The 27331-nt window shown below is 44.5% G+C and overlaps 1 protein-coding gene across 1 annotated transcript in view; it reads left to right on the top strand.

Moving 5' to 3' along the window:
* Positions 1–27331, top strand: part of cacna1c (calcium channel, voltage-dependent, L type, alpha 1C subunit) — a 1373114-nt gene that overhangs the window by 1207526 nt on the left and 138257 nt on the right. Inside the window, exons 36-37 of the mRNA XM_041215565.1 lie at positions 8208–8335; positions 25466–25562. Of these exons, the coding sequence (XP_041071499.1) occupies positions 8208–8335; positions 25466–25562 (225 nt within the window). The remainder of the gene's footprint in view (positions 1–8207; positions 8336–25465; positions 25563–27331) is intronic.

The following is a 27331-nucleotide window of genomic DNA, read 5'->3' as shown; positions in this document are numbered from 1 at the left end:
CAAGTGATTAACACCCATGCCCAGGCTGTGCAACTGCATCTTTTTAAAATTCCTAACACTGTCACTACATCTTGGTGCTCCCTATCCATCCACAATGGAGGTGGAGGCAGCCTGCTGACTGCTACGCTGTGCCTGTGATGACCTTGGTGGGCGCCCTCTGAAAGGCTGAGATCTGGAGGGCCCCGGCCTGTTTTCAGGGTCCTGCTGTATGGCAGTGGCACCCTCCTCGTCTTGTGGAGCTGGAGCTGCTGAGGTCACAGGAAGAGGAGATTTGGATGGGCTGGGCACTCCTGGAATCACCAGGATGGATGACCCCGGGGATACACCTGCTGATCCTCCTCCCTATGGATACCCAACCACCATGGCTGACTCCTTGAGGAGATGCCGTAGCTGAAGTGAGATTGTGCTGTCCCACACCCCTCTCATGTGCACACTGTTGGAGCCCAACTATGATGTCAGCAATGAAATTCAGCCCACGCAGCAGTGCAGGACGACATCCTGGACCAAGGCCTCCATGGTGCTGCCATCCTACCAGTGTTGGCCTTGATGCATTGGCATGCCCATGCTTATACCTCAGCCTGAAGATGGACAGACCCCTTCATCGTGCCTTGCAATCTGAGGAGTGCAGCAGACATCATTTCCTGATGTTCCTGAGCTTGCCTTTGCAGCTCCAGCAACTGTGACATGACCGAGTCCAGAGACTCGTCACCTGATCCGGATTGAGCAATGTTCTGGCCTCCAGCAGTCCTCCGAATGCCAGGGACCTGGGAAGAACTTGCCACCACATGCTGTGGATCAGAAAGTGCAATGTGCTCACCAGATTGTGATCCTGAGGCTATTCTAAAGCTAGGTCCCACCAAGGTGTGTGTCCCTGCGCTGGTGCAGTGTGTAGGTGAGCGCTGTGATGGGTCTTCAATGAAGGTGCCTTTAGATTCCCCTTCAGAGATTTCTTTGGGGCTTGATTGGAGGCCCTGGGTCATGGACTGTTGGCTGTTTCCAAGATGTGCCTGCGGAAGCAAGGGGAGATAATTAGTGCATGGCAGTGGCCTGTGATACATCACTCACAGCATGGTTGTCTGATGGATGTTGCACTGCTGGATCCTCACTTTATAGAGCACCACCGTCCTCAGCATCAGCACAGGAACGGGTCCAGATTCTTGCCGACCAGCTTGATGGCTCTGTTTTCAAAGTCCGTGAGAACCTTGATTTCAGGCATTGTCCATTGGTCTGTGACCTCTTCTTCTTGTTGTGTGCCAGCTTGTCCTGCATGAATATAGATGTAGAGAGTGTAAGCAGGAAGCCTGCCAGGCCAGGTGATAAGTATGCCTGGCATGTGTGGGTGGTGAGTAGTCCCATGGAATGGATGAGGACAATAAAGGTGTGTATGAGAGAGTGAATGGTGATGTCCTTTGAACTAGCAGTGAGACATGGCCCTCAAGGAGTCAGCCAGGAGCTCTTGGGCGCCCATAGGGAGGAGAATAAGCAGGTGCATATCCCGGGGCCATTCACCCAGGTAACTCCAGAAGTGTCCATCCCATCCAAATCCCCTCTTCCTGTGAGCCCAGCAGCTCCACTCCACAGATCAAGGAGGGTGCCCCTGCCACACTGCAGGACCCCAAAAGCAGGCCGGAGCCCTCCAGGTCACGGCCCTCAGACAGGGCATCGCAGTCAGCAGGCTGCCTTCACCTCCACTGTGGATGTCTGGGGAGCACCAATACGTAGCGGCAGGGTTAGGAAGGCTAAGAAGATGTAGTTGCACAGCCTGGGTGTTAACCACTCAAATATAATGTTCACCATAGTCAGTCAACTCCCAAAAATGTCTCCCTGCCTATGGATCTTTGTTCTGATGAGCAGTGTTCATGTCACACAGATGTGAAACCTTTCTGCACAAGATAAGGACAGGTGTCTCAGTCCAGGGCCACTTCCCTGTGCTTTGTGCAGCCTTCAGACCAAAGTGATGGTCCAGCTTCATATTCCCTGGACACATTACTGATGCCTGCACCTTGATGGTGCTTGTCAATGCTGCCAGCATGTCGTGAGCAGGCGTCGCCAAATTCCATCTTTCTCTCTGTGTGCTCTCAGCACCTTTAAAGTTGGGCTGGCCCCTTCTTCTTCAACATCTGTGACACTGTGCTCCTGAAGGGGTCAGGTGCTGAAGATGGACAAAGGACAGGTACCTTTAAAATTTCATGGCTGCATCTCCATGATATGACCCTGATCACAGAGCGCAAGTGAGCTGCCCTTGACCAGACAAGAGTCGGACATTCTCAGAGGCTATGTGAAAATCCATGGAGTGTCCTCACTACATGTCGCCATCATCCTCCTGCAATCAAGCGACTATTAAGGTCACCACTGCATCTCCATGACAGGAGCATTATCACTAAGGGTATGTGCGCTGGATAAGCCAGACTGGAGTCAAACATTCATAGGTGCAATGTGAGGAGCTATGGTGTCTCCTCACTGCATGTCGTCATCATCTGCCACAAATCTAACAGCTATGAGAGTTTCATGAGTGTGCCTGCCTTGTCTGGCCAGTGCGAGAGCCTCATCGCTGTCATCATTGACTTCGAGGACTTCCTCATCCTCATCCTCATCGATGTCCTCCTCATCAGAGAAGAGCTCCAGCTCCTCCAACTCCTTCTCAGCCAGCTCCTCTCCCCATTGCAGTGCCAGGTTGTAAAGGGCGACAACGATGCATGACGCTCTCTGTGGACTGTATTGCAGGGCTCCACCAGAGCGGTCCTGGCACTGAAACTTCATTTTCAGCATCCCGATGGTTTGCTCCACCAAGTTGTAAGTTGCAGCAAGAACCTCGTTATAACTTCACTCTGCTGCAGTCTGAGGCCACTGCACAATTGTCATCAGCCACGTCCTCTGCAGGTAGCCATTGCCCCGAGGAGCCATCCCTGCAGCCTCTGTGGAAGATGTCAGGGACCTGTGACTGACTGAGAATGTAGGAATCATGGACACTCCCTGGAAACAGTGCGCAGACCATGTTTGTGGTGGTCACATACCAGCTGCACATTCAGCAAATGGAAGCCCTCGTGGCAGACATAGTTGACGGTTGTTGTGATGGAGATCTGAGTGCCACGAGAGTGCAGTTGATCACACCCTGCACTTGTGGGAAACCCGAGATCTGGGCAAATCGAATAGCTCCTGCATCCTGGCACGCGTGGTCCTTGGCGAAATGTACGAAGTTGTGTGCCCTTGCAAAGATGGCATCCGTGACCTCATGGATGCATTCATGGGTGGAGGCTTGTGGTGTCCCACAGAATTACCTGTGGGGCCCTGAAAGGAGCTACTGCTGTAAAAATTGAGTGCCGCTGTCATTTTCACAGCCACAGAGAGTGGATTCCCTCCATTGCACCAAATCCTGCAGTCACTGGCAGATGTGACCAGCCAGTTCCCTAGACATGCGCACTCTTCGACGCCACCAGTCATCTGCATGATGAAAGGCACCATCTATTGTTCCTGGGTCTAGCTAGGCGCCAACCAGCGAAGGGTTGCTGTGGCTCTTCAGTGGTGTGTGGGGAAATCCCAGCTGCCCCTTCTTCCAGAGGGTGCTGCTCCTCCCTCTGTGCAGCCAGGCACCTCTGTCGCTCTCTTCTCTGTTGTCTTTGCTCTCTGTATGCTATGAGGCATACAGCTAGTTCACCATGCTCCATACTCCTGATACACTCCTCCTGCAGGATGAAAGACAGAGATGCATGGGTTAACTTGGGCTTTCTATGAACCTCTCTTGGTTAAATCTGAAAACCCTTTAACACATCCTGGAGAGTGCTGACCACTATTTGGATGGCCAGAGTTTAGTGCACCGCATGGCTGACTCACCTCTGCCCCACTCCACCTTACCGATTGGTGGCAACTTTGCTCATTGGACTACGTGTTATGCTCTCAGCTCCTCCACCAGTGACTGCTCCATGGCCAGCTTAGCAAGGAGATTGTATAATGTGCCCAGTTGTCCAACTGTTCGGCAGTCCACTAAAATGCTCATTAATTTGCAGTCTGTGCCCGATGGGTGAAAAACTCTAGCGCACTTGGCACTTCCATGTCTCTACATTACTTGAGTGGGCAGGTAAGCTAGAGACCTGACTCCATGCACGTCAATGTGGCTGTGTCTGCACTGTTTCAGCTGCAGAAGAATGGTCACTTTGTACAAAGTTTCCTTCATGGATCGCTGCTTCCCTCCCCCCATTCCGCATGTGCTTATACACTACCTTCAACCACAGGGCAGCCCTTGTTCCCATCAACGCACCTCACCTGCAGGCAGCCTTTGCGCCCCCCCCCCCCCACAATGTGCCTCAACCGTAGGGCAGCCCTTGCCCATCCCCCTTGAAGTGCAACAGGCAACTCTTGCAAGTACTGCACAACATTACTGTGCACTCACCTCCGAGTTCTCCTCAAAATGCACCCCGCCAAGTGCATGCCTTATATATGCTGTTTTGAAACACGTCGGCGTGCAACCATGTCGACTTGGGCAGTCGACTTGGGCAGGATGATTCCGCTGGGCTGACCTTATAATGATATGCAGGTGTTTTACAATGAGGTTCCTGACGTCTGCTGCCGGGAAGCATGACCCGGCATCGACAGCTGAGTGGATGATCACAAACTAGTTTCACAACATCGTGAAACCGATTTCTGGCCTTCTCGCCATATTATCCGCTCACATCGCCGAGCATGCCTGACACCATTGGGCACAGAAAATTCCACCCATGGTGGCAGCGAATGGACAAACCCAAAAGCTCACAAAAAAATACAGAGTGAAACTACAATCCTGCAAGACAAAAGACAAATTCACAGAAGCATTCTGACCTGAAGAAAAGCTCCAAAAGCATAAGCACAGAGATGATTCACCATGGTAAAGATCCAAAGAAGGGCTTGGAAGCTGAAGGCAGAAATTTAAAATTCCTCACTGCAGCAGAAGACTTGGAAGTCTAGCTTTAATTCCCAGAGTGCAGTCAGGAAACCTAGCAGGGGTGAGGTAAAACTTTGAAATTCATGGATTCAGAGGGTCCTGAGAAACTTGTAAATAGATCAGTGGTCAAAAATTGCCATTTAAAAAACTTCATTGCAAAATATCTAATTAACAAGTTGGTGCCTGAACACACAATGGTCTGAGCTTACTCCAAGGAGATAATTAATTAATTAATTAATTTGGAAGAATTGCAACTAAAGAATCAGATTTAAAAAGCAGCAAAGGCCAAGATTCAATGCTTTTGCAATCCTAAAGCATAGTGCTGAAAAGGAGAAGTCTGCAGCTAGTCGATCCAAACAGCTATTGTTTAAAATTTTTACAAGGCTGAGCGTGAGTGCCATTGCACTGAGTGTCCACCAAAACTGGCAAGCACAGATATACCCTTTGACTTCAAATGAATGGTGATGCCATCTTGAATTTTAGCAACTCCTTAAAGCTGAACCTACACTTTAAAGTTTTTTAACCATGGATCAAAAATCCACTCTTCCAGATCAATATAGACATATCCAAGGCCCAGATCAATCACATAACTGGGGACTTTGGAGAAAAAAATTCCTTCGATACATGATTGCTTCAGGTCTGGAAAGAAAGACAGAAACTTTATTCGGTAGGCCCAAAGGCAGATGACATTATTGCTAGACAAGGAATCAATGAATCATCTGCTAAATTTGAAGAAGTACTAAAATCATTTGATATTTATTTTAATCTAAGAAGCGACAAAATCCTTGAAAGGACTAATTTTAATAAGCGTGGCCAGCAGCCAGGAAAACCTGTCAACTCATTCATTAATGACCTGTACAGGATGACTGAAGGCTGTGAATCTGGAGTCCTAAAATCTGAACTTATCATGGATAGAATAGTTGTAGGATTAGCGGTCTACACAGTCTCAGACATGCTGCAAGTGAAGGATGATCTAACCCTCAAGAAAGGTATCCAGATTGTTAGGCTGTCTGAACTCCATGTGCAGCACAGATTCATTTTAAGAGAAAACAATAAATTGTTGTACAAAGGAAACCCCACAGTCCAGTTGGTTAAACAGCACAGAAACAGCACCCCAGGCCAAGGGAAGCAATACCCTAACCGACCAGGAAAGCGACCATTCCAGCGCTGTGGACCAAAGCGCCACCACAGGCAAAATCAATGTCCTGCAATTTCAGTCCAATACTTTCAACGTAACAGAATTGAACACTTCAGCAAACTGTGCAAAGTCAAAACATCTAAATGCACATAAAACCCAGGATAGTTCATGAGGTCGAGACTGCACACCAAGAGGGCACACAGCCATGCTTCTTAGGTGAGGTCAAAGATCCTGGATTTTCATTTTGCAATGTGGACATTTTAGTTAATGGCCATCTCACAAACTCTAAATTGGACATGGAAGCCAGGGTTAGGGCCCTATTGGACAAGAAACAATGGCTGAGAGATCTCTGACTCCGAACAACAGACACACCACTCTATGGGCCCAGAGGAATCCAACTTCTGGTCATAGGTATGATTTTGGGACCACTAATGTTTGGCAGCAAACAAATCTTTGATCTGATGTTTGTCATCCATAATCAAGTTTTTTTCCCTCTGGAACAAAGGTGCTTGTGTAGCCCTGAATTTCCTCAAAAAAGCAGAAGATGTCAAGACAACTACTGTTGTAAACTACACAGAACTTCAAGTTCCCAAGCGCTTAAACAAGAAATAATATCCTGACTGGGACATCAGCTCTGTACTGTCTTCTCTCTCTGCGGAGCAGGTTTGTCCATTTTCGTCACAGGTGCTGGAAAGTCCTCATTGGTTAGACTAGCCAACCACTCAGATGGTTACCACGATGCCTCCAGTGGGGAATAGACAAGGGTGCACCAGAAGAGCCTCAACCCCTGGCTCTGATGATTGTTTATGAGGTCAACACTGTGACCACAGAGTGAACGCTGCAACTCTTGGCCAGCATAACAGTGCCACAGGTGCTGGAACCAAGTAGCAGCCATTCATTGCCGACAGCAGACCACACAGCCAAACACAAAGGCGAGCTTACTAAAAAACCACATCCTCATAACAGGAAAGGACATCTTCTGTCACAGAGTGCATCACAACGACCCATACGACAATGGAAGAAGAGGCAAAAAAACAACACGGAGGCAAGCACAGCGTTTGTCCACTCCACCAGAAACTGGATGGAACAACAATGGCAATCACCGCAACTGCCAAATCAACAAGGGTTACCTGCAACAACAGAGCCTACCACTCCTCCGACAGTAGTGCCAATGAAATATGGAAGGGTTATAAGACCCCCAGACTGCTTGTACCCATGAACTCAGAGACTTGAACGGGGGAGGTGGGGTAGTAATAACAATGTAAATAGATGGGATAAACTAGAATAACTTGAAATACATTGGATAAAGACTTAAGGGCAGGTGTAGTATAAGGGTCTGCCATAGATAGGGTTAACATGGGGCTGAGTACAGTACCAACCACACAGTGATGTAAGAGAATACATGACTCTCACCTAGAGGTCAGTGTAGTGTTGGATGGAGCTGGGTGCACAATCAAGAATGGAGACAGCTCCTAGCTTGAACCCTTGTAGCTCTTGTAGTTAATAAGTACATACAGTTAACCTACTTAAGACTATGAAGACTTCATTAAGACCTACCGAACTGTATTCAACACCCTACAACACTAGAAAAATTAACCTAATCTTCCCCAGCCCATTGTAGCATCCAATTGTTTCTTGACCTCCACTGCTCTGTCTGAAACTCTCTTGATGTGAAGAGCAATTTCCTGTCATTGGTCCTTTAATGTACATTTTGGGCAAATAGAGCAGGTGTATATAATGAGTGAGCAAAAATGATATTTTTGGCAACATATCAGGCAGAGTGTCTGTTTACCATCCAGGGATGACATGTGTCAGTGAGTAAGGCTAATATGTACTTCGGTGAATGTGAAAAGTCTGTGTTGTCAGCACTCAAGAAGGTATGTGAATCTCTCTGTAGGGATAGTATGCTCATTTTGCAACTGTGTTAATATGCAAGAATGCTAAATGACTGCTACGTATATCAATATATATCAACCTGTGAAGATTCTGCATTGGTATACAGAGATTCTTATGTTTCTGGATATCTAAACTACCTATTACTAGGAATTGTTTCATTACCCAACTGCATTGTAAAGCCTGAATCTCATACTGGTCATCTTCTTGAAGACTGTGAATTTGCTCCACACTTAATATAATGTATATATTTTTTCACAGATCATCAACCTCTTTGTGGCTGTAATCATGGATAATTTTGACTATTTAACTCGTGATTGGTCCATTCTTGGTCCTCATCATCTGGATGAATTTAAGAGAATCTGGGCTGAGTATGACCCTGAGGCCAAGTAAGTGCTGTCACTTAAATCTCAGAATGTAAAACATTCATTTTAGATGTAGTATGCATTTCTTTCATTTGGTGTTTTATAAACTGTGTTAATCTGTCACAAACTCTCTGCCAAATGCCATATTTATCTGTATCTTAGACTCTCAGCTGTACATTATGCATTAGCCTAACTCCCAAACTCTAGGCCTGAAGAACCACCACTTCTCTTTCTAAACTCTGAACCATACATTACATGCAAGTATAACATAGATGTTTCTCTTTGCTATACCTAGAGAGTAAATGTAAGCCCAGTGTAGGAAAAAGAAAAGAGTGCAGGAATCAGTTCCTGAGACAGGTTTCTGCCTAGTGTGCTATCCTGATTTGTCCCCAGTTTCATAAGTGAAAGACTCATGGCAGTTCGCCTATAGCTCAGCCATAACCAATATGCCAGCGTCATCAGTGCTTATGCCCCAACCCTTCACTCTGATGAAGAAGTTAAAGAAAAAATTCTACTCTGCCTTGATGAAGTCCTCACTGCCATCCCAAAAGAAGAAAAAAGTCATCCTTCTGGGGACTTTAATGCAAGGATTGGCCATGGCTCCAATGTCTGGAATGGGAACATTAGGAAAAACAAGGTCGGAAAAGCCAATGCAAATGGCATCCTCCTGCTGACAAAGTGTGGTCAGCATGGCCTCATTATAACAAACACCCTCCTCCACCAGAAGAATAAATTCAAAACCACATGGAAGCATCCTAGGTCAAAGCATTGGCACCTCCTGTATTATGTCATTGTTCGGGCCAAAGGTCTAAGTGATGTCTGTATCACTTGATCCATGCGGGGCACTGATGTCAGCTGGGCAGATTATCGACTTGGTCAATGAACATCCACCTTGCACTAAGACATTGCAAGATCCAAAAGTCCAAGAGGAAAAATCAATGTCACACCTCTAAAACAGCCCAATTAAAGAGAGGAATTCCAAGTGCAGCTCACAAACAGTCTGGAAAATCTTCACAGATCCAACTCAATTCCAGAATATTGGGATCAAATACAGTCAGCTGTAGTTGATTCCTGTGCCCAGACCATTGGGTTTGAGCATCGTTATCATCAGGACAGGTTTGACAAAAATGATGCTCAAATATGTGACCTCCTGGAGCAAAAACAAGCAGTCTTCATTGCCTGGCAGAACAACCCAAGGTTGCACTCAAGAACATAAGAACATAAGAACTAGGAGCAGGAATAGGCAATTCAGCCCCTCGAGCCTGCCCCACCATTCATTACGATCATGGATGATCTCATTTCAGCCTCAACTCCAATTTCCCACCCTCTCCCCACAAACTTTCAACCCAATACCAATTAAAAATCTGTCTATCTCCTCCTTAAATTTATTCGGCGTCCCAGCATCCGCTGCACTCTGAGATAGTGAATTCCACAGATTCACAACCCTTTGAGAAAAGTAATTCCTCCTCATCTCTGATTTAAATCTACCACCTCTTAGCCTAAAACTATGGCCTCTTGATGTAAAATGCCCCACAAGGGGAAACATCTGCTCCACGTCTACTTTGTCTATCCCCTTTAGATTCTTATATACTCAATTAGATCTCCTCTCACCCTTCTAAACTCTAGCGAGTATAGGCCTAAACTGCTCAATCTCCTCATAAGACAAGCCTCGCATCTCTGGAATCAATCTAGTGAATCTCCTCTGAACCGCCTCCAGTGCAACTACATCCTTCCTCAAGTAAGGGGACTAAAACTGTGCACAGTACTCTAGGTGCGGTCTCACCAATGCCTTGTACAGTTGCAACAACACTTCCCTATTTTTATACACTATTCCTTTAGCAATAAATGCCAAAATTCCATTTGCCTTCCTTATTACCTGCTGTACCTCCATACCAACTTTCAGCGATTCATGCACGAGGACACCCAGATCCCTCTGCACTGAAGCATTCTGAAGTTTCTCTCCATTTAAATAATAAGTCGCCATTTTATTCTTCAGACCAGAATGGATAACCTCACACTTATCCACATTAAACTCTATTTGCCAAATTTTGGCCCATTCACCTAACCTGTCCATATCCATTTGTAAATTTCTTATTTCTTCATTGCAACTTATTTTCCCACCTATTTTGGCATCATCTGCAAATTTAGCTATAGTACCTTCTATCCCTGAATCCAAGTCATTAATATAGATAGTAAATAGTTGGGGCCCAAGGACCGAATCCTGTGACACCCCACTAGTTACTGCTTGCCATCCAGAAAAAGACCCATTTATCCCGACTCTCTGCTTTCTGTTGGTTAGCAAATCCTCTATCTAAGCTAATATATTACCCCTAACTCCATGTGATCTTATCTTGTGTATTAGTCTTTTGTGCGGCACCTTATCAAAGGCCTTCTGGAAGTCCAGATATACTACATCTACAGGATCCCCGTTATCCACTTTGCTTGTCACATCTTCAAAGAGCTCTAGCAAATTAGTCAAACACGATTTACTCGGCTTCCCATCAGTGCTTATGCCCCAACCCTTCACTTTGATGAAGAAGTTAAAGAAAAGTTCTACTCTGCCTTGATGAAGTCCTCACTGCCATCCCAAAAGAAGAAAAAAGCCATCCTTCTGCGGACTTTAAGGTTGACACCCAAAGACAAATTTGGAATTAAAGGGCGTGTGTTGGGAAGAGAAAGCCTGAGAGATCAGCAATATATTTTTTTTATTTATTCTCTCACAGGATGTGGGTGTCACTGGCTTGGCCAGCATTTATGGTCATCCCTAATTGCCATTGAGAAGGTGGTAATGAGCTGCCTTCTTGAAAAGCTGTGCTCCATGTGGGTGTTAGGAAGAGAGTTCCAGTGACAGTGAAGGAACAGTGGTATAATATGCTGATCATAATGACATGCAAGCCAGTTTTGAAGCCACCAGGGCCATCTATAGACTGAGGTCAAAGGAACAAAATCCCTTTCGTTCACAGGATGATGTTTCTGTTCTTAAGAGTAACAATGCCATCTGTCAATGCTGGAAGGAACATTTTGAACAACTCCTCAATCATGAATCTACAGTGTCAGCTGATACTTCCAGACTATCCCCCAGTACCCTGTGGTAGAAATTTATTGGTAAACCACCATAGATGGGAGAGCTGCAACAAGCAATCAAATAGACCAGGAACAACATCAGGAACATTTCATTGCATTCATCAACCTAGCTGATGCATTTGTCTCAGTAAATCACAAGGCTCTGTGGATTGTGCTCCAAAAGTTTGGATACCCAAGAAACTTCATCACAATCCTGCAATTGCTTTATGATGATATGACTGCGACTGCCTTGAGTGAAAGATCAAAAACAAATGCCTTCAAAATCCAGACTGGGGTCAAGCAAGGCTGTGTAATAACCCCCCTACTATTTGTAATCTATCTGACAGTGGCTATTCACCTCATCAAAGATTAATTGCTCTCTAGTATCAGTATTAAATACAGTCTAGATGGAAAACTCTAAACTCGAACATCTCCACGGCAAAATTAAAATGACCTCCATAGATATACATGATCTATATTTTGCAAACGACTGCAATGTCATTGTCCACTCTGCACCAGATTTTCAAGTCATCCTTGATACATACATAAGTAAAAGAAACTTAGCCTGTCCTTGAATGTTGCCAGAACAAAATTCATATATCAACCCACAACTGGTCATCCAAGTATTCAACCTCCCATATATGTTAAAGGAGAACTCTGGAATATGTTGAGCGCATCCTATACCTTAGGAGCCAACTCTCTCAAAAGGCCACCATTGACAAGGAGATCCTACCCTGGATTGGCTGCACTAGTTCAGCCATGTACAAACAGCAGCAGGGAGTGTTCAACAACAAAGAGTCCTTTGGCAAAACTTTGCCCTTGGCGGGTGGGCTCGCCGGGGGTGGGCCGGGCGGTCGGGAAGCCAACTGCCGCCCACGATCAGGACTGGACCGCAATTTCATGCTGGCAGGCCTATGGGCAGGGGGAGGAGGGCGAGCGGGCCTAGTGCCAACTTTACACATTCGTGCAAGTGAGCATTTCATTATCTCCCTGAGTCACAGAGCTGCCTCAGGGAGATGAAATACTGTTAAAAAAAGAAAATTAAGAAAATAACAATTTAATGAAACATGTCCCCTCATGTGACTCCATCACATGAGCAGGGACATGTTATTAACTCAATTTTAAAAATTTATTTTAGCTTCATTTGCTATTGGAAACCTCATCCCACTCCGGATGAGGTTTCCAAAAAATGCAAAGGCTTCTTGGACTTTTCACCTGCCCGCCAACCATTAGGTTAGGTGGGCAGTGAAAATTTTAAGTTAATTGATTACTTAATGGCCTCAACAGGCCTTTTAATTGTCAGCACACCCATCACCCGGACTGTTGCACCACTGAGCATTGACGTTGGCACGCTCGGCTGACATCAACGGTCGTCATTTCATGCTCCAGTGGTTCAGGCGTGCACCCGTCCACCGAGGGAAAATTTCTGCCCTTGGTGTACAAGGCAGTTGTCAATACCACACTCCTGTACTGCAGAAAAACCTGGACTGTGTACCAGCAACACATAAGAGCACTGGAGAAATTCCATCAGCAATGCCACTGCTCCATAATCCAGATTCAATGGGAGGACCATGGAACCAATGCTAATGTCCTTCTTGAAGTTAACTCCACAAGCATTCAGGCAAAACTCCTACTCCTAATAATGGTGAGATTGAGCAGAGTCAACATGGATTTATGAAAGAAAATCATGTTTTACAAATTTGTTGGAGTTTTTTGAGAATGTTACTAGCAGAATAGATAAGGGGGAAGCCGTGGATGTGGTGTATTTGGATTTTCAGAAGGCTTTCAGTAAGGTCCCACACAGAAGGTTAGTAAGCAAAATTAGAGCTCATGGGATTGGGAGTAATATACTAGCATGAATTGAGGATTGGTTAGTGGACAGAAAACAGAGAGTAGGGATAAACATTGTCAGGATCATTCTCAGGTTGGCAGGCTGTGACTGGTGGGGTACCGCAAGAATCAATGCTTGAGCACCAGCTATTCACAATCTATGTCAATGATTTGAATATGGGGACCAAATGTAATATTTCCAAGTTTGCTGGTGACTCAAAACTTGGTAAGAATGTGAGTTGTGAGGAAAATGCAAAGAGGCTTCAAAGAGGAGATTTGGACAGACTGAGTGGCAAGAACAAGGCAGATGGAATATAATGTGGACGAATGTGAAGTTATCCACTTTTTTTCATTCAATGGGATGTGGGTAATGCTGGCTATGCCTGTATTTATTGGTAATCCCAAATTGCCCTTGAACTGAGTGGCTTGCTAGGCCATTTCAGAGGGGATTTAAGAGTCAACCACATTGCTGTGGTTGAAGTCACATGTAGGCCAGGTAAGGACAGCAGATTTCCTTCCCTGAAGGGGCATTAGTGATTAGCAATTAGACAATCGACAATGTTTTTTTATGGCCATCATTAGACTTTTAATTCCAGATTTTTATTGAATTCAAATTCTGCTATCTGCCCTGGTGGGATTTGAACCCTGGTCCCCAGAGTATTAGCCTGGACCTCTGGATTACCAGTCCAGTGACAATATCGCTATGCCAACAGAAATCCTGAGTATTTTTTAAATGGGCTACGCCTGCTCCCATGTTCCTACAAAATCTACTTTGGTGGACTGGACATTGTGTCTGGATGGCCATTTCCCAACCAGGTCCTGTTCTGTCAACTTTCAAATGACCAACATTACAGGTAAGGACAAAGAAAATGCTTCAAAGACATTCCGGAGCTCTCATTGAAGCATGGCGGCATTGACTTGGAACTCAGAATGGAGACCGATTGTCCATCAAGTTTTGAGTCCCAACGTCTTTATGATGAGGCATAGCGGCAGCAGAGAAGGGAAGAAAATGAAGCAAATCCTGCACTTCCGAGCCCACTGTCTCATGGGATGTCCTGCCCATGTACCCAAAGAGCTGCATGTCAAGAATTGGCCTTTTCAGTCAAATGAAAACCCATGGCAGAAACTTGTTACCCTGAGTAGATGTCAACCTCAAATTGAGGGATGCCCAGCTATGATGACACTGGCCTGAAAGTTCTGAAGTTTCTCTGGGGAATGCATCTGTAGTAGGTGTAGCCTTAGTCTTTGGCCAGGATTTTCAATTCTGGGTTGGGAACCTGGCCTCTGTTTCAGTCCTAGGTCCCAACCCCACATAGATTTTTAAAGAACCTGGCCAATTAATGGCAGTGAGTGGACTCACCATTCATTTGAGGATGGCAGGTGGGTTCATGAGGCTGGAGGGTCAATGTGAGGCCTCCAACATGCACATTTTGGCAGCCCCACCAGCCAAGGTGGAAGCCTGCAGATCATAATAGAGACAATGTTGAGACGCCCTCTGAAAAAGTCAGTTTTTTGTAATTTAAAAAGGTCACAACTTCCTGGCCGTAATTGTGGAGAGACGACCCTTCCAGGGAAGACCCAGTAGCCACACCATCTGTTATGAGTCAGGGGAAGGTCCATTGTGCCACCACCCTTTACCATCTTGAGCCCACCACATTGGCCAGGATATGATCCAGACCAAAGTTCCAAAAATAGCATTCTGTAATATTCCAAAAATAAACTAATCAAGGGGGAAAAGGGACGGAGGAAATAAATACAATAACTATCACTAGAGAACAAAGTACTAGGGAAACTAATGGGGCTAAAGGCCAATAAGTCCCCTGGACCTGATGGGTTGCATCCTAGGACATTAAAGGAAGCAGCTACAGAGATAGTGGATGCACTGGTAGCAATCTTCCAAAAATCCTTAGATTCTGGAAAAATCCCAGAGGATTGAAGAATGGTCAATGTAACACCTTTATTCAAAAAGGGAGGGAGACAAAAAACTGGTCAAAAAAATAGGCCAGTTAGCTTAACATCCGTCATTGGGAAAATGTTGGTGTGTATTATAAAGGATGTAATAGCAGAGCATTTAGAAATACATAATATAATCAAGCAGAGTCAGCATGGATTCATGAAGGGATAATCATACCTATCAAATTTATTAGAATTCTTTGAGGAGGTAACAAGCAGGATAGATAAAGGGGAACCAGTAGATGTAAAATATTTGGATTTCCAAAAGGCGTTCAATAAGGTACTGCACATAAGGCTACTTAATAAGAAAAGAGCCCATGATATTGGGGTAGTATATTAGCTTGGATAGAGGATTGGCTAACTAATAGAAGACAGGGAGTTGGGATAAGGGGGTATTTTCGGGATGGCAACCTGTAACTAGTGGAGTGCCACAGGGATCAGTACTGGAGCCTCAATTATTTACAATATATATTAATGACCTCGATGAGGGAAGTGAATGTACTATAGCCAAGTTTGCGGATGACACAAAAATAGGTGGGAAGGAAAGTGGTGAGGATGACACAAGGAGTCTGCAGAGGGATATAGACAGGTTATGTGAGTGGGCAAAAACTTCACAGGTGGAATATAATGTGGGAAAATGTGAGGTTATACATTTTGGCAGGAAGAAAAGAGGAGCTGAAATGGAGAAAGGCTGCAGAAGGCTGCAGCACAGAGGGATTTGGGAGTCCTTGTGCATGAATCCCAAAAAACTAACATAGAAGTTCAGCGTGTAATAGTGAAGGCAAATGGAATGTTAGCCTTTATTTCAAAGGGAATGGAGTATAAAAATAGGGAAGTCTTGCTAAAACTATACAAGGCACTAATTAGATCACACCTAAAATACTGTGAACAATTTTGTCCCCTTATCTAAGGAAAGATATACTGGCATTAGAGACAGTCCAGAGAAGGTTCACTAGGTTGACCGAGCAGTTTTCTTATGAGGAGAGATTGAGTAGGTTGGGCCTGTACTCATTGGAATTTAGGAGAATGTGAGGCGACCTTATTGAAACATATAAAATTCTTAGGGGGTTTGACAATTAGATGCTGCGAGGTTGTTTCTCCCTGTAGGAGAGTCTAGGACCAGAGGGCATAATCTCAGAATAAGGGGGCACCCATTTAAAACAGAGATGAGGAGGAATTTCTTCTCTCAGAGGATAGTCAATCTGTGCAATTCTTTACTACAGAGGGCTGTAGAGACTGGGTTGTTAAGTATATTCAAAGCTGGGATGGACAGATTTTTAATCAGTAAAGGAATCAAGGGTTTTGGGGAAAAGGCAGGAAATGGAGTTGAGGATTATCAGATCAGCCATGATCTCACTGAATGGTGGAGCAGACTCGATGGGCCGAATGGCCTACTTGTGCTCCTACATCTAATGGTCTTATGGTCTAACGTTGCCTGCCCACATTGCCGCCTGACAATCTCAGGCAGCATAGCCGCAGTGCATTAGTAGCACCTGTAGTTAACATTAATTGCCCTGAATGCTGGCCTAGCCAGTGATGCCCACATCTCATGAATGAATAAAAGAAAAAGAATTGGCTGCCTGCCATGAAGCAGCAAGCAGCTAATCCATCCCCAAGCCGCCCTTAATGAAAATGGCTCAGAGTCAGGATGGTGGCAGGGAACTGTCATGGAGACTGGCTGCACAAATTTACATGCCTGCCTACCTCCGATCTCAGCTCTAACAAGTTTGAAAATCTGGCCCTCTGACTGTAAAGGGACACCTGAAGAGACCTGGCACAAGGCCCAGTTTCAAAACTCTTACAGTCCAAAGGATTTGAGTAATTTCTGGTGGCAGACCAGGACTTTTAACATAACTCAGGCAGCCAGCGAGGATGGCAAAGGAAAATCTACCCATTTATCTCCTGCTCTTTGGCAGCAAGTATAACCTGTATAACCTATTAACCCTGCATTCTTTGTCCTGATCATCTGTCACATATACAATGGCTTAGAGTTTCCGCTCAATTGTGCTTTCTCTTCAGTTTAATTTTCCCAATATCAGTGCAAAAGATTTCAGAATTTTAAACACAAATTGTGTTCAGCACAATTTGGGTCCTATGATCTTTTATGTTAGCTTTACAATCATCAAGCTAGAAGCAGGCCCCACGCACAAATTTAGCGACACCCCCGAGGTGAATTACTCACCATTGGGGGTTTCTGCTAATTGCACTTGTTTGCAGGTCTTCCAGGATCCTTAAGTTTGATCTTTTGGGTGCATCGATATCAATAGGTACATTTTGTAAGTTTTTGAACTTTTAAAATTTTACTAAGAAACCAACTACTGTACCCCAATCTAACTAGAAAATAGTTTTGTATATTTTTTAAAAATGTAATTTTCAGTAATTTAAAATTGGCTTGTATAGGTGATGCATTGGCACTGATTTAAAATGTGTGTTTTTGTCGTAAACCCAGTTCAGCTCTATTAACCTGCACTGAATAAGCACTCTTAAATATATCAGGGAATATTTTTAAAACAATTCTCTTTCCTTTACATTTTAAAACACTGCCCAATTACACTGGTTCATAGCAGATTTTGTGTTTGCTGATAGGCAAATATATTTGAGCAGAAACTAGGGGAAAAAATATTTTTCAAAACAGATGCAATTTTGGATGTATTGTAGTAAAGTGGAACTCTACATCTACAGCTTTACTTTTTAAAGTAAATTTTATCAGTTTAATTGTTTGGTATTTTACACTTCATGTCTATATTTAAATTTTATTTTAATGTTTTAAAATATTGACCTTTTGGCTTCCCTCCTAAAAAAAGGGAGGTGACGGCATAGTGGTGTTATTGCTGGACTCGGATTCCAGAAACCCAGGGTAACACTCTGGGTACCTGAGATCAAATCCCACAGTGGCAGATGGTGGAATTTGAATTTAATAAAAATTTTGAACTAAAAGTCAAATGATGACCATGAAACCATTGACGCTTGTTGTAAAAATCTATCTGGTTCACTGATGTCTGACATCCAATCTGTTGTCCTTACCTGGTCTGGTCTACATGTGATTCCAGACCCACAGCAATGTGGTCAACTCATAAATGGCCTAACATTCAGTCGTATCAAAGTCACAAAAAAGGAATGAAACTGGATGGACCAGCTGGCATCGACAAAGGCACCAGAAATGACAATGGCAATCTCAGTCCTATCGATCCTGCAAAGCCCTCCTTACTAATATCTGGGGGGGTAGTGCCAAAATTGGGAGAGTTGTCTCATAGTGTAGTCAAGCAACAACCTGACATAGTCATCCTTACAGAATCATATTTTACAGGCAATGTCCCAGACACCACTATCACCATCCCTGGGTATGTCCTGTCCCACCTGCAGAGGTGGCTGCACAGTGATATACAGTCAGGAGGGAGTTGCATTAGGAGTCCTCAATGTCATTTCCAGACCCCATGAAGTCTCATGGCATCAGATCAAACATGGGCAAGGAAGCTTCCTGCTGATTACCACGTAGCGCCCTCCCTCAGCTGATGAATCAGTGCTCCTCCATGTTGAACACCACTTGGAGAAAGCACTGTGGGTGGCAAGGGCACAGAATGTGCTCTGGGTGCGGGACTTCAATGTCCATCACCAAGAGTGGCTCGATAGCATCACTACTGACCAAATTGGACGAGTCCTAAAGGACATAGCTGCAAGACTGGGTCTGCGGCAGGTGGCAAGGGAGCCAACAAGAGGGAAAAACATACTTGACCTCATCCTCACCAATCTGCCTGCTGCAGATGCATCTGTCCATGACGGTATTGGAAGACTAGCGCACAGTTCTTGTGGAGATGATTTCCTGCCTTCACGTTGAGGATACCCTCCATCGTGTTGTGTGGTACTACCACTGTGCTAAATGGGATAGATTTTGAACAGATCTAGCAACTCAAGACTGGGCATCCATGAATCACTGTGGGCCATCAGCAGCGGCAAAATTGAACTCGAACACAATCTGTGACCTCATGGCCCAGCATATCCTCCACTCTAACATTACCATCAAACCAGGAGATCAACCCTGGTTCAATGAAGAGTTCAGGAGGGCAAGCCTGGAGCAGCACCTGCCATACCTAAAAATGAGGTGTCAACCTGCTGAAGCGATAACACAGGACCATTTGCGTGCCAAACAGCAAGTGATAGACAGAACTAAGCGATCCCACAACCAATGGATCAGATCTAAACTCTGCAGTCCTGCCACATCCAGTCGTGAATGGTGGTGGACAATTAAACAACTCACTGGAGGAGGAGGGTCCACAAATATCCCAACCCTGAATGATGGAGGAGCCCAGCATATCAGTGCAAAATATAAGGCTGAAGCATTTGCTGTAATCTTCAGCCAGAAGTGCCAAGTGGATGATCCATCTCAGCCTTCTCCGGAGGTCCCCAGCATCACAGATGCCATTCTCCAGCTCTTGGGGCAACTTTGAATGGGCAATAATTACTGCCTGCCAGTGACACTGACATCCCAGGAACAATTAATGACATTTGTGTTTTGAATATAAAATAATAGGAGTTGACTCTTAACTTAAAAAGCATTAAAATGTGATTTAATGATAAGCATTAGCTTATAAGAACAGCTTGCATTTATATAGCACTTTTAACAAAGAAAAATCATCCCAAAATACTTCATGGAGCCATCATCAGATAAAAAAGGGGAACAAAATGGAAATGAAGATATTACGATGCATGGCCAAAAAGGTAGGTAAAGCAAGGACAATCTTAAAGGAGACCAGGATGGTGGAGCGGCAGGGAGGTTGAGTGAGGGAATTCCTATGTAGCTATAGGCACAGGAGCAAAGGAAGGGGTTGCAGAAGAAGCAGAAGTCAGAGGAACAGAGAATCGGATTAGGATTGGGAGGTTGTAAGGCCAAAGATATTATGGAGATAGGGAGGGACAAGATCCTGGTGGAATTTTAGTATGAAGATGGGAATTTTACATTGAAGGCATCAGAGGACCAGGTGCAGGAACCATTGTAGATCAAGAAAATAGGTGCGATGGGTGAGTGGCATGGGATACAGGCAGCAGAGTTTTGAGTTGAAGTTTACTGAATACAAAAGCTGAGAAGTTGGCCTGATGAGCATTGGAATAGCCGAGATTGGAGGAACAAAGGCATAAATGAGAGAATAAGCAGCAATTAAGCAGGGGGGGAGGTGGATGATATTGCAGAAATGAAAGCAGGCAATTTTTGTGCCAAAGAGACATGGGGTCCTAAAATTGCAAGCCAAAAATGGAGTGCGCCTACTTCATTTTTAGTAAAAGTAAAATTGTGAATCCCTAAAATGAAATGACTGCAATTTCAACCTAGCAGCACTATGGGAGCCAGCTGACAAAAAAAAAGATGGGAGGGTGGACTGCTCCCAATGACTTCTGCATGCTCTAAGCCAATCAGCGCTCGTGGAAGAGTGTTAGTCCAGGTTTCCCTGCATTGATCACAAATCTGCAAAGTAGACAAAACGTGATGTAATTCAGCATTTAACACTGATTTATTGCTCTAGCTGCAATTTCATGCTCAGTTCCACTCCCTGAATATGAATTTTGTGTTCAGCCACACACAGGCAATCATGTTGGTGAATGCTTGCTATTCTGGCAGCGGTCACAATAGAAACGTGGTCCTGGGGCTCAAACTTCTGACATTGACCACATTGACTATCTGCTTCCATTCTCTTGTAGGACTTGTCTGGAGGGCCACCTGGCCCCCTGCAGAAAGGTGGGGTGGAATATTATCAGTGACATGCCATTCCCTAATGCAGAACTGGAAATGTGGGCCACTTCTGCTCTCTTGTTTTCTCCCATTTCTCATATGATTACAATTAAAACTTAAAATGTCATCATTGTGCATTAGTTGCTTTTCAGTGGTGAAACTCGCTGTCAACTGACAATGCTGCAGTGATGGCCGAGCTATAAAACAGCCTCCTGGCCAAACAGTGAGGCTTTGCATCACAGCCACAACTTTCCTGCCCAAATCCTTTGCCATTCTTATAAGACTTATTGAGAGCACAAAGCTGGCATGTGTGTTTTTTTTAATTTAAATTTCACTTGTAAATAATTCACGTTACATTGGTTTCACTTTACTCATGTGCTCCATTGTTATTTGTTGAGACTAGCTTCGTCAGCGAGCTAAATGAACTGGCATGCCTCATGGTTGGCACGCACTGATGGTTACAGGGGTTATAGGCTCATTTTCTTATTGTTGTGTATTTTTGTTCATTCTTTATTGAATGTTGATGTCCAGTGCTGTACTTGCTACTCTGTGGGACATGGCTGAACATGCAGGCTCAACTGGTCCTCCCATCTATTCATTGTAAAGGACATTGTCCGAGATCACTCTCAACAGGAATAATTGAAATGTTATAGGTGAAGTCAAAGCCCTGTAAGGACACTGCCAATCAACAGAGATCATAGTGGGATTTTAGTATGAAGGCAGATGATATGTACCAGGCAGATCAAATCCATGAGGGAAACTTGATCACACAGTCACAATGATTTTGCAATTTGTATTTTATTTTGAATTTGTATTTAATTTATAAATCTTTTCATGGCACTAATACTATCAGTACCTTTGGGAAAACTAAACACACTGCTTGGCCTAGCTTCTCTGGCTAGGTGTAACATCCTAACATCTCTTTGAAATTCAAACTACCCTGATTTATCCAAAAATGCAAACTCTCCTAATCTCACATTCTAAAACTTCAGCCATGCTTATGTATTTAGCATTTCAAACCTAGTTTCTTTTGATGAGTCAGAGCCTCCAGACCAGCTGTCTCCAATCGAATTAAATCCCACCCCCCACAAACAGAGAAACTATCCAAACCCTATGATTAACCTTTTTACAATAAATCACAATAATATTATGAGAATTATTATACCTTTGTGACAACCCTGTGATAGAGCCACTGTTAGAAAATAGAGTTGGTTTAAGTAAGCTATATTGGTATTTGTGGGTGTTAGGAATGAGTTTTAACTTTAAAGTTTAAGTTTGATTTGCATTTCTGTATGTATGTTAAGAAAGGTCAAACGGGGTTTTAGTTTCACTTTAAAAAGGTGCTTGCATTTTTAAGGAGGAGCATTACGACTCCTAAAGAGAAGGTAAACAAAGAAGGATAGCAGAATTGGACTGTTGCCTAGCAACAGGGGACCAGACAGGCAGGTCCCTCCTATAAACACATAGAGAAGAAGAAAGACAGCAGTTTGTTTTGGAGGCTGTTGGAATTCAGTTGCTTTGAAGATAACTGTGAAGCAGAAGCAACCTAGAAGGGGACGGATGGCCAGTTCCAAGCTAAAGGAAAACCCCAAAATCCAGGGGAGTGGAAGAGGAAAAAGTCCAAAGAAGACCTTCTAGCCAAAGGAAGGACAGGAAACTGGAAAAGGTCCTGTTAAGTAAAGTTAAGAATGACATGCAGAGAGAAAGAGAAAAAAACTCCAAACTTCAGATTTAAAGAGACAAAAGCTGTTGAAAGCAGATTTAAAGCAAGAACAGCTTGCAAGAGGCAAAAAGGTCCAAAGAGACAACTGAAGTTCTGTAGCTGTTTGCTATGGACATGCGAAGCAATAGTGGTACTGTTGATGGCTGAGTCAGTGAGACAGAGAGTGCATGGAAGACAGCTTGAATGAATGTGGTGACACAGGGAAGATGAAAACCGGAAGGAGAATTGAAAACCCTGGAGGTGGACCTCTGCAAAAGGCATCTGAGAGAAAGGTTTGGAAAAAGATTCCAAGGTGAGGTCTTGGAGAGTGGAGATTGGCAACCCTTGTGTGAAAGATGGAGTGCAGTGAGACTGGTTGGCTCATGATGTGACAAGCGTCTGGGGGGAGTTGAGGAGTGATCCATAGCATCTGGTTGAGGTGACATTTGTCACTTGGTTTAGGAGTATGGTGTATCTGACCACAGGTGGCCATCGGTTCCCATGGACTGTGTACTTACTGTGAACATTAAAGTATAAGATAGCTTTTGTAACTTTTGTTATCCTTACAGATCTGTATATACCTGTAAAGGAATAGTTGTGGGTGAAGGAGTATTGTAATATAGTTCATCTTTTCTTGTTGAATAAATGTTTTATTCTTTTGTTAAAAGTTCATCAGCTGACTCCTGTGACTCTGTTCAGCAGCTACTCTCCACATATCTAAACAAACAAATAAAAGCTAGAATCTAACAAGCTGGGTTCCATCCTGGTATCAGGCTTGTCTACGGGTCATAAAAGTCACATTAGGACAGTACTGACATTGCCTTTTAGGCCTTGACTGACTGTCCCCACCACTGTCAGCACATCTAGGCCGCCAAGGCCTTCCTCCATGCTACTGACCCTATCCTTTGGTTCTCCCCTGGATTCCTCTTCCACTCCTCCATGCCTCTGACCCTAATCTACTCAACTGACTCACCCTTGCCAGTCCCAAGCCTCCATGCAGGTTGCCATTTTCCTGCTCCCCTCTCTTGTTGTCAGCAAGAAAAACTGCTGACCCCAGAAACAACTGCACAAAGCCAACTGGTGCATGACATATTTAAACAAAAGTAAACCAGGTATGATGAGATTTTTGCTTGCTGCTAACTTTATCTGTAGGTAGGACTTCATTAAAAAAGGTTTTACACTAATGAGTACTCATGGTATGCAAGTATATTACAAGTACAAACCCATCACAGGCCAGTGTGAAGCCTGAGACACCTCAAACACGCTGCTCACTTTTTCTCTGCATCTGAACCTGCCATCAGGAAATCAAAATTTCACATCCTGCCTAATTCAGTCACACTACATGCCACACTTCCTGCTCTTGCAGACTCTATAAAATGCCCCCGAGCTCACTCCTCCTTTCCACCTCCTGCACTGAGGCCCCCAGCACTTCATCGGAGAATGTGGGAGTCTTCTCTCTGACCCACTGCTCCATTTGTCAGCTTTCTTCTTGCCTACAAAGTATCTCTCCCAACCAGCTTCAGCAACTGCTGCAGCCAGAACGAATCCCACCTTTAAGAGGTGCTTTACAAAGTGAAGTTGACTTTAAATGTTGCTAGCTTTACATGAGTCTGGAATCCTTGCTGAGGTGGACTTAAATCTGGCACATTGAGGGGGTCACAAGGTTGGGGGGGTGGGGGGGATGGGGGGGCCACGGTGGTGCGGTGGTGTAAGGTTGCCAGGCCTCTAGGTTTGGCCTGGAGTCTCCAGGAATTGAAGATCAACCTCCAGGACACTGCTATGTGCAATCCTGTTGAAAAATCATCGGGACATTAAAAAAAGTGATTTTTTTCGTTTGTCATTTTCTTTGAACATTTCTCTTTACTAGATAGAAATATTGAAAATAATGGGGGGAAAGCCTTTTTGGCTAACAATCAATCATTATCCAATTGGGTAGGAAAGCAGTGGGTCATAAATTAGATATGGTGGACAACTAATGGCTGGACTGTGTCCTCAAGTCATGTGATGAAACCTCCAAGAATACATTTAGTCAAACTTGGCATGCTAGGAGAAGGGGGTCATAAAATAGGGAAGGAAGGCAGGGAATGGAATGCCTATGGCTTTACTGACTCTGTGCAATTCATTCAGCAGCAGGGAAGACTGAGGATGGCTTTCTAGCCCAGGGACCAATTGAGTAATTAGGTGGCCAACCAAAGGCCTGTTAAGGGACTCTTCCCACTGTCAGCGGTAGAATAGTGGGGTGGGATGGGGACACTCCACCATGTGGGGACACTGTCCAATAAAAGCCTACAGCCTCCCTGTGGGTTCAGGTATGGGGAGGCCCTCCTGATCGGGACACTCTGTGGCCCAGAGAGGGCCTGACTGACGGGCCCATTAGGCCTAACCCCCATACTTTTTTCCAGGGGCCATCCATGATGCTGCTGCAGGCTGGATGCAGTCCCAACAGTGCTCACCACCCCTGGTGGTGCTACTGGGACTGGACAGCTGCTGGCCCTTTGTTGCTTCTTTGTGTCCTCCTCACACCTTGCTTTCCTACCTGTCTTTGTATCATCAGCAAATTTGGCTACAATACACTCGATCTCTTCATCCAAGTCACTACTATTCATCGTAGACAGCTGAGGCCCCACCATAGATCCCTGCGGCACTCAATAGTTCAGTTTGCCAAACTGTTCAGTGCTAAGTGGTGCTTTCGAAGGTCATGTAGAGCGTTGGAAATTGGTTGCTTGCCAACTTGTCCACTGCCTTGTCAAAAGGTGATGTGCAGAGAATCAATTAGAAGGAAAAGAGAGAAATTAGCAGAAAGGACAACCCTTACTCTCACAAAAAGGGAAATATTTTTGCATCTTTTATTCAATAATTATATTTGCTGCATTTCATATTGTTGCAGGGGTCGCATCAAGCACTTGGATGTGGTTACACTCCTGAGAAGGATACAACCACCTTTAGGATTTGGCAAGTTATGTCCACATAGAGTGGCCTGCAAAGTAAGTCTTAGTACACTTTGGAAATACTTCTCCCAACCTTCCTACCTGACTCATGAATCATTAGCTAAAGTTGCACCATACAGAAAGATTTTTTTTTCATTATTTGTCATGAAATTGTAAATGTGAAAACTAATTTACAATTTTGCTGCAAACAATAACCATAGACTGTTACAACACAGGAGGCCATTCAACCCATCAAGTCTGTTCCAGCTCTCTATAAGAGCAATTTAATTAGTACCACTATCTTGCCCTTTTTTTGTAGCCCTGAAAATGTTTTCTGTTCAGGTAATTATCCAATTCCCTTTTGAAAGCCACAATTGAATCTACTTCCACCACCCTCTCAGACAGTGCATTCCAGATCCTAAAGACTAATGGCATAAAAATAAGGTTTTCCTCCTGTTGCTCCTGTTGGTTCTTCACCCAATCACCTTAAATTTATGTTCTCTGATTCTCAATCCTTCTGCCATTTACAATTTTGGAACAATTTCTCTCTATATACTCTGTCTAGATGTTTCTTGATTTTGACCACTTCTAACACATCTCCTCGCAAGCTTTACTTCTCTAGAGGGAACAACCTCGTCTGCTCCAGTCTATCCATGCACTGAAGTCCCTCCTTCCTCTATTGCACACTCTCAAAAGCCTTTGCACCCTTTCTAAAACACAGTATCCAGAATTGGACACAGTACTCCAATTGAGCCCGATTCAATGTCCTTTAAATGTTCATCATGTAGTCTATGGGCTGAATTTTTCAAGCCCCAGAGTGGCAGAAATCGAGGTGGGGAACAGCATTGGGACAATGCCCAACACATTTCCACTGCTGGGGAAGTTTTCCAGGGGCGAGTCTGGCATGTAGATTCGATGCATGCTTCCATGCATTGGGCAGCTAATTTGCATATTTAAGGCCCAAATTAGGGGCCAATATTTGCACCACGCTCTGGCATTTTGCCAGCAGCAGAGTGCCCCCCCCACCCTCCGCCACCATATTTAGAGGTCACCAAATGAATCCCTGCGGCAATATGGCAGGATTTCCCCTTCAATCAGAGGGCTCTGTCTGCTTGACCCCTCTAAAAATATAATTATTGTCTTTACTACAGGATCACCTCCATTTTGAGCACTGCATTGGGAGCCTGCCCACCATCTTTAATTGGATGGCACCTTCAATGACTTATGCATGTATACCCCCACTTCTCTCTGTTCCTAACCTGCTTTAGAATATACACTTTATCTTATATTGCCTCTACCCATTTTTCCATCCGAGATATATCACTTTACACTTCTTAGCATTAAATTTCATTTACCATGGGCAGAATTTTCCCGTTAGCATGTGGCGGTGGGACCCGTACGCCAATGCGTAAAACGATGCATGGTGACGTCGGGCAAGCGTCCCAAAGTCACCGCGCGCCATCGCGATATTTTGTTGGGCAGGCGCGCGATGATCTACGATTCACACCTGCCATTAATTAATGGGCCACTTAAGGCCCTTGAGGCACCAATTGATGGCAATTTTTCTTCAGGTCGTCACACGGGCACAACGGGCAGGCGGATAGGACACATTTGCATGAACCTCATCCATGGGCAGGATAAGAGGGCTCAGTGGGGTCGCGAGTGTGCTCTGTCAAATATTTATTTTTCAAAGTTATTGACGCTTGCCTGTGTGAGCTGCAATACTTCAAAACGCATACCAGCTGCTTGGACTGGACTCACAACCTTCAGGTCAGCACTCTGCAGTGAAGAATCGTTTTTGAGCCTGCAGGTTTCAGGAAGTCTTC

Source organism: Carcharodon carcharias, chromosome 21 (genome assembly GCF_017639515.1).
Source record: "Carcharodon carcharias isolate sCarCar2 chromosome 21, sCarCar2.pri, whole genome shotgun sequence".
In the NCBI taxonomy this organism is placed as follows: domain Eukaryota; kingdom Metazoa; phylum Chordata; class Chondrichthyes; order Lamniformes; family Lamnidae; genus Carcharodon; species Carcharodon carcharias.
The sequence above is the reverse complement of the archived record's forward strand: the minus strand, read 5'-3'. Positions and strand labels throughout refer to the sequence as shown.